General features: G+C 40.7%; 1 protein-coding gene across 1 annotated transcript; it reads left to right on the top strand.

The window, feature by feature from the left end:
* Nucleotides 1-5,072: 5,072 nt before the first annotated feature.
* Nucleotides 5,073-6,274, top strand: LOC133919189 (uncharacterized). The gene has a single exon (XM_062363497.1). The coding sequence runs from the start codon at nucleotides 5,563-5,565 to the stop codon at nucleotides 5,890-5,892; it is 330 nt and encodes a 109-aa protein (XP_062219481.1). The 5' UTR covers nucleotides 5,073-5,562; the 3' UTR covers nucleotides 5,893-6,274.
* Nucleotides 6,275-8,887: the final 2,613 nt, after the last annotated feature.

Below are 8,887 nucleotides of genomic sequence, written 5' to 3'. Positions count from 1 at the left end.
ACATTCGGATTCTAGCCTAAGTAGCCCTCAATTCCTCCAACAAGTATATCTTATACTCTATTCGATCCGATTTCTACACATTGGCAACATGCACAAATGAACTATTCGCGATCGCAGCAATAGTATATATCCAGGCGACGGTACGCATGTCGGGAATGGCAGATGCAAATCCAGGACAGCATCGTCGTCACCAGATCGAGGGGGAGTTGTGCAATATGCCCACGCTGCATGCAGCATCACAGGGAAGGAGTACGGGTGAAGCCTCACGGCCGGCTCGAGACGTGTCGGGAGCAGCTACCGAGTTGATGCGTTTCTTTATGATTTATTTGGGGGGTTCAGGTGCAGGTTAATTAGCCACGAAGCAAAGCTGGGTTGGACTGCGTCTGCGTCTAGATCCCCGCTTTCTCATCTCCTGGATAAGATAATACTGTCATATTCGTAGAGGAGGGCAAGGGCCCGGCCGGCCGTTTGGAACCAGCGGAACTATGGTCAGTGGAAAAGGAAAACAAAAGGCACACGTTAGCGATGTCTCTCGATGCCTGATACATGCCAAAGTTTGCCAAATTGATTTTTTTTCTACTAATCCGTTCCTAAAAACGTTCGTATAGCTTAGTGGTAGAGAGCACAGTGTTATATATGGTGATCGAGATCATAGGTTCAACATTGGGGTCTCATTGAAATCGGAGATATGTATGCTTTTTCTCTGCATCTTTTTCAATTGCAATGTGACACTAGACGCACACTACATATCCACATATGTACGTAACACTATATAAAAAATAGATAAATGAAACATAAAGTTAATAACAGATCCATCACTAAAGACTTATTAGTGACGGATCATAATTATAACTAATTACTAATGTAACATCTGATCGAAACCCGACATAGACCCGTCACTAATAAATCGTTATTATTGACGGGTCGTAATATAACATGTTACTAATGATAATAGTGATGGGGTCAAGTTTTGACTCATCACTAATTATTAACTTATCAGTTACAGATCGTTCTAGGTCAATCATCAGTGACAGGTCAAGTTACTAATGATCTTTTACAAATATTTTTTATTTTATTTTTCTCACATTAGCAGCACTATATAATATGAATTATTGTGAGAAACGAATAAAACTTTTTTCTCACCTATCAAATTGCGATTATTTGCATGATATATTCGGAAATTTATAAAATATTTGTACAATTTTGCATGAAGAAAAATTTTATATGTAAATTATAACCCTTGATGAAATTTGATAATATCAGTCATTAGTGATGGATCAATATTACGACCCGTTGTCACTAATCATCAGTCATTAGTGATAGATCATAATTTTGACCTCACTATTCAGTCATGATTGACAGATCACAGTTCTGATCCGTCACTAATAACCTTCGGTAAAAAAGGTTAAAAGTATAAAATATCCAGTTTCTATCAAAACTACGTGATATGTGAGGTGGTAAGGGGACTATGTGCGTGATGGAAGATCATGGGTTTGATTTTCATGAAACGCAGAGTATAAAATAGTGTGAAAAATAGCAAGTGATATGTGGCGAGTGACGATGAGCCTATGTTGAGATAGCTCCGATAGAAAAAATATATTTTTTACTTTTTTCTTGTCTAAAAATATAAAAAATATTCATCATTTATTAGTGACGGGTTAAGATTACGACCTGTCACTAATTATTAAATATAAGTGACGGGTCACAGTTACGATCCATCACTAATTAATGATCTCATCGGTGACGCGTTATGATCTCTCATCTATGACACGTTCGAGATGATAAATATGTTATCTTATCACTAATGACGGTTACCACTCTGATGTATTTTTTCAGGTAGTGTAAAGGAACCATTCACAATACACACACGCTTTCAGCTGGGTACCTACCGATAAAGAAATTGTTCCATGCCCCCACACTCCACAAAGGAATATATAGCATCATGGACAGGAGAAGAAGAAAAAATAAAGCTGAAGAAGGTCACAACTTCTCTCAGCTAATGCATGAAACTGATCAGCAAATCAGTTGAGGCCAAACTGCAGATGTGTTGCGTCCACAGCCAAAAACAATTAAAAGGAAACCCCAAAAAACTCATCAAGCAAAGATGATCTGGAATCAAGGAAACCCCAAAAAACCTCAGTTGATAGTAACCTGCCAAAGTGTTTTCATCACATGCTTGCTAACAAATCACAAGAATTTACCATGCATGCACTATCAGAGGAACAATCCAGTTAACCGCCTTTTCTTCCTGGAATTTATATGATGGATTATTAGAGTATGCTAGTAGTGTGTGGCTTTAGGTAGTGGGTCGCATAATTAGGTGTGTGTGGACCATTACACTTAATGCATAGACATTTCGTGCCCCCACTGCTCAATTATTCTACTAGATTTCCATTTCTTTTACTAGAGATTTCTAATTGGGTTTACGCTAGTGGCATTAATTAATATGCTCTATCAAATGTTCCATCTAAGGCATCATCTGCAAGCTTAAGGAGATGTTGGGAAAGGGAAGAAAATTAAGATGCAAACCTTGCATAAAAACATCTCCATCTTGAATGTTCTTCTCATCACATGCTTGCTAACAAATCACAATATAAAGGAACCAATCCAATGGTATCAAAAGGCACTGAACTGAATGTTTGTCTTGAGTGCATTGGTGGTTGAGACTCGATGTTCTCCATGCACTGAAAAGACTCCTCCTTTTTCGTTCATGTGGTGCCAAAGTGTTTTCACCTCTTTGTGCATCTTTGTTTTATGTACAATACAACTAATCAAGCAGTGTAGCTATTTCTGGCAAATACTCCATACGGCCACAAATACATGACGTTTTAGACATCAAACTTTTGAATTTTGATCATCAATAATTTTTAAAATATTTAGTTCGAAAACATGAAAATTATATGTGTATATTTCTTCAGAAATAATTTCAAAATAACATAAATTTATTGAATTATATAAATATATTTTAGTTAAAAATAATGGTCAAAGGTATACATTGAAAAGATCATACCATGTCCAAAATATCATGTATTTTTAACTGGAGGGAGTAACAAGCTGTTAGAGCTTGCTATTTGGTCCTATATAACACCTGTCACATGTGTGTGGGCTTGTGGCCTTATTGGCTGGGGGCAAAACGGGCATTGTCTCTCCTAAATAATTCCTAGGAATGAGCTTGAGAGTTCGTATAAGAACTCTTTCCTTCATTTTTTGGAGGATTCTAACGACAGCTCACATCAGTTTTCATTTTTGTTGAGAAGTCCAAGGCAATACTCAAAAGGTCGGGAAATGTATAAGTTCGAATCAAATCTTATTCTATCTATTAAGATACATTTCCCTTTAATGCTATTTTGTTTTCCCTATGCAGCTTTTAAACACCTCTAAAACACTAAATTATAAAGATACAATGTTATATATAATATTTCCTTCGTTCTCAAATATATGAAAAATTTACTAATTTTAGCTCATAATAAGCTTAACAAAGTACCAATCAACTTTTCTTTCTATGATGGACTGTTTTTACCCTCTTCATTTCTCCAATCTCCAATTAATGATACTCAGCTCTCCACTAGGGGTGAGCAAAAAAACAAGAAAGTGAAATAAAAAACAATAACTGAACCGACCTTTTTTTTTTGGTTTATTTCGTTTTTAAAATTGCTCTGTTCGGTTTTTGATTTGTTATTTGGCTTTTAACTTTAAAAAATCAAATTAACCTAATAATCTGAATTGTTGTATGTTCCACTTGCAAAGCGTGATATCATCTCCAAAATTAGATTATGTTTATTAGAGTGTTAGACGTATTATGAATTTGTTGTGTTGTATGCATGTATGGCTATATCTGCATTACAATGATGTGCACATTTGTCTTTTGTATAGTTGAAATTTGCTTAAAAGGTCAAAATTTAATGAGTTGTTCAGAATTTCAGTGCAAAACCGAAATATATCAGTTATTTAAGTTTGGTTTTTCATTTTTCCTTAGTTATTTCGGTTTCTTGTTTTTTAGAACCAAAAAAACCGAACTGTACTATCTGCATTAATGGATTGCCCGCCCCTACTCTCCATACTCATCCAGTCCCAATTCTAATTCTTGATAGCTTTTAGGGTCTTGATCCTTGGGGGAAACACTACCTTAAGAACTCAAAATGACATATATTTGAGAAGATAAAAAAAATTCCAAAATAAAATCTATCGGAGAACGGAGGGAGGATGTGGTACAAACATGCAGAAACATCACTGTACATGGAAGTGGTAAATATGGTGCAGAGGTAGAATAAACCGTGCACATATATTTATGTACACTGCTCAATGGCGGGGTAAGGGGGTTCATCGAAGCTAGGTGAGCTCTAGCTCTGCAGAAATATCATATGTACACTGCACAAGTTAGGCAAGTTTTTTCTTTCTTGACAAGATTAATAAAAACTGGGAGCAGGATGAGCTCAGAGAACTGGAAAGAAAAGAAAAGAAAAGGGTTATCTGAAGAGGCAGAGAACGACAAAACAGGGAAGGGGAAAGCAGGATATATGCATGCATGCATGGCTAATCTTCTTTTACACCGGATGATTAATCCTTTATATATTTATTGATACTCTTCTCGTGCTGTGTGCATGACATGATTATTGCTTTGGCCTCTCACGCACGCAAACCTGACACGGCATGCAAACCAAGTAACAGCCAGGCATCATCCATGAAACCAGCAGCGACTTGGTTAGACCTTGTTGGCATGCATGATCTCACGGGAACTCTAAAATTATTCTGATTCCGATCATGATATCTCGATAGTGTAATGGATGGAAGTACATATCCTGTTCAACTTTAAGAAAACACCACAGAAAGCCTTCTGAAAATCTTCTTTAGAAAACAAACTTCAGAAAAAGAATTTATGAACATTTGTAAGGAAGAGTGGAAGAGGGATAGTTTTCGGCTAAATCCTAAGCATTTGGCATGCAAAAATTAAAAGGCCGGTCCGCGTCTCATCATGCCGTGAAAGAAACTAGCACCACCCAGCAGAATCCTTGTTCCCTCCCACTAGCGAGTAGCGACTAGTACGTGACAGCACGCTTAACCTTTTATCAGCCTCCAAGTGCTCCCCTCTCCCCACCACCACTACCCTCTCCCTCTCCCTCTCCTCGAGCTAGACTTCCTAGCTAATCAAGCTCAATCCCTCCCCTGCAGCCTCTCCTCCTCTTCCTCCATATATACACCTCCAATGGTAGTGTTTGCTTCCATGTGCTAAGCTCAAGTCTCCTAGTTAGATGCATCCTACACAACACGCACACCTGTGAGGCTGTGATCGATGATGGAGTGGTGGAGGCGAGGAGGAACCAGCCAGTGGAGGCAAGCAGCAAGCATGGGAGGTGCCATGAAGATGGTGGTGGCGTGATCTCAGGGAACCCGAACCGAGAGCAGATCAGAAGCGTGCGTGCACGCAAGGAGGATGCGCGTGATCGGTGGTTGCCGTGCCACGGAGCTTGCGTGGTGAGAGGGATCGGAGAAGCTGCTAGCTAAGGAGGACCGGAGATCTAGAGAAGGGTTCTTTTTGGCTCCTTGCTCGCCGGCGGGCCGGCCATGTGGAGCGTGGCGTCGCTCGTCCGGCAGGGCCTGAGGTGGGGGCGCCGGCGGCGGACGGCGCGGGTGGTGGACGAGAGCGCGCTCGGCGCCTCGGACGGCGATGATGTCCTCGGTGCCGCCCCGGCCGCGGGCGCGGTGGTGGCGGCGCCGACCCTGGGCGGCGCGCTGACCAGGGCGCTTTTGGCGCTGGCGTGTGCCGTCCGCTTCGACGGCGAGGAGTACGGCGTGACGGAGGAGGCGTGGGCGGCCAGCGGGTGGCGGCCGCGCGCCGACGAGGTCAGCCACCTCATGGTGCACGAGAGCATGCGCTACGCCATCTACGTGTAGCCGTACGTAGCCCGTACGATTCTACCTATATACATACATTGTGTAGTGTTATACATACATATACGTACGTAGGTTGAGATCGATGGTGCATAGTGTATAGAGTACGGTATCTTGTATTCTTGAACGTATACGTACGCGCAGGTCGCTACAAGTCTAGTGCTAGTGTATTCAAGCTCCACGGTTCTTGGGTTGTTTTGCCTATACATAATTCTTGGTTCGGCTAAGAAATCACCAAAAAATCCGTGCAAGTTAAATTTGCATTCCTCCTCCTCCTTTCCCTTTTGATTCTTGTCCTCTTTGGCATTTTGTTAGTTGTACGTGTCTTTTGGAACTTGGATTCTAGTCTTTGTATGTAACTTGTTCAAGTTTCGGCTGTTCTACTGTCACAGATCATTGGGATGAAGAAAGACACGGTACATAAACACCGAAGTTGCAATTTCCCATGTAAGGTACTCAGACCAGAGCTGGGACGAAACCATTTTGGCCCGATTAATTCTGGGCTCAATAATCCCTCTGCTAGCCGTGATACAGCACCATCGAGGTCATCTCTAATGGGCAAAATCAGAAGCCATTTCAACACGTGCACACAGATGGTTCTTGAGCCTTGACTTCTTTTTTAAACCAACCGGCAGGAGAGCAGGAAGGTCCGAGCAAAAAGAAAAACACAAAAATGGGACAGACCAAAAAAAAAAACTACCCCCTCCTAATCACGCGGTCTAGGTACAGTGCTCTAGCTTTTTTTATCCGCACTTTCCTACGGCGTGATTTTCGTTGAGGACTAGAGGAGTACTAGATGGGAACTCGAATCCGGCTCGGCTCCATTGGAAAGCGTTACTATCCAGTTTCATGCTCGTCTACAGATACCGTGCTCCAGCTAAAAGCCCACAGGACAGCTTCGATTAAGGACGTGTTTGGTTGCTCTGCTTCGCTAGTGTAAGTATCTGTCGGTGCAGTTGTTTTCGTTCAGCCGCGTGTTTGGTTGTCCGGACCGGCCTTCTCGTCTGCACGCTCCTGTGTAAATGCATCGAGCGAGCTTGGCTCTGCGCGTACGTCGGAATCGAACGTACGCGCCGGGCCTGCTCAGCCGTGCAAAAATACTGATCATGATATTTTTTTTATTTAACTTTAGATTTTATTTAGGTATCAGAGTGATCTAAAAATTTTAAAAATTTTCGTGAGTAAATTAAAGCTCACTAGCAATCTATTTTAATTAATTTGATAAAAAACTTAAGTTAATATTTAATTAAAATTCTCCAAAATTATAAAAAATTCACTAATATTCTTATCATGTGATGTACTGATTATAAAAATATTTTCAACCCCATGTTATTTGGTAAAAAAAGTGAGTTATTTTGTAATGCAACATATATTAATGCGGGTAACCAAACACAATTTCTTCTCAGTTAGACTGAGCACATGCAGCCAACCAAACAGACCCTACTGCATCTCTCCAACCTATCTCAACTCAGTCTGTATGACTCATACGACTCAAATTAAGAGCATACAGATAACCAAACATGCCCTAAACGTTCTAGCATTTGACTCGTTCCAGATTTCCATGCAGACAAGAATAATAAGCGATTTGAGTCCTTTGATATGTTGGGTGCGGTGGCCATAAATGGGTGAATCATTGATGTCATCGGCCAGCAATTTGGCCGAAGGGTTGGTTGTCCCACACCCACTGCGATAGGTTGGACCAGATGTGTTTTGTGAATCTGCATACAGTGAAGAGGTGATGGCTGGTCTCCACTGCGAGTTGGAATGGAAGGTCATCTTCTGTTAGCCAGTCTAGTTCACGAGCCAAGCGAAAAAGTTTGTATTTTGGAGGAGCCCACGCCTTCCTAAACAACGACGGGAAGTTTGTTTCTGCTGAGCCTAGAAACTGCACGCTATAGGCCGAATCCACCATGTACTCGCAGTGTTGGGTGAATTTACAGGAGATGTTATATTGGTTATGGTTTTTTCGTTCGATCAGTTGAACTGTTAGCCAAAATTCTGCAATGTCGTGTCGTATGACTCCCGAGACGATCCGTATTCAGGAGTTCTTTTCAATAGCTTCCCACAACGTTTGACCTTCCGCGCTAGAAGCCGGGAATAGATGGTGAGCAAAGTCATGAGGCCGCTGCCAATGATGCCATGTAATGCGCCAAAAGGATATCCCTTAGGCATTTCCAATTGCGATAGTGGTAGGAGCTGCCAATAAGCATCATATCCGAGTTGTCACATGTGATTTTCGATCCCACCCAAGGTTCGTGCCGCGCTTTCCATTCTTGCCAGAGCCAGCTAGCGTAGACGGAGCAAGATCATTTGGAGTCTGAAAACCAGGACTCAGCTGTAACTGAAAATTTGCGATTACCGTGAAAGCTAGTCAAAATTTGATGAGAATTTAGACAATTTTATTTGGTTAAAATTTTAAATCTGGGACAAAACCAGACCAAATCGAGTCAGCGGTAACCGAGCAAATTGCATTGAATACCGAGCACATTTGCCGATTTATCGATCGATTTTCCCTCATTTTCTGCATTGACAAAACTGCATAAAATTTGAACAAATTAGTCGATAACATGTCGAATTTTCCAATTTACCGAGCGTATTGTTTGAATTTCTATGAACTTCAAGGAAAATCACAAAAAATGCAAAAAAAATAATATAAATACGTATGGCATGAGATCTGCTATGTTTTGTTTAATCATACCATCTACTCATGCATATATCATACATAGGGGAAAAAATTGTAAAAGATTAGGAAATTTTTTAGACATTTCTAAGGAAACACATTACATAAGTAACACCTCAAATTAACAAATATGTCGAACTGTTCATATAAAAGCTATAAACACAATTACATGCCATACATCAATTACCAAAGTGATGATGGATGCTTGAAATGTATTTTCCATAGTATCCACACCACGTGCAACCTAGGAGATAAAAAAAATTAGTACAATACTATGGTATGCAAATAAAGTAGTTGCAGAAAGTAAATTATCATCAC

Source organism: Phragmites australis, chromosome 5 (assembly GCF_958298935.1).
Source record: "Phragmites australis chromosome 5, lpPhrAust1.1, whole genome shotgun sequence".
In the NCBI taxonomy this organism is placed as follows: domain Eukaryota; kingdom Viridiplantae; phylum Streptophyta; class Magnoliopsida; order Poales; family Poaceae; genus Phragmites; species Phragmites australis.
Note: the sequence above shows the minus strand (reverse complement) of the source record. Positions and strands in the feature narration are given on the sequence as shown.

Bases quoted from the DNA above. Each gene is read 5' to 3' on its own strand.
- LOC133919189 (XM_062363497.1), top strand. From the start codon at position 5,563: ATGTGGAGCGTGGCGTCGCTCGTCCGGCAGGGCCTGAGGTGGGGGCGC.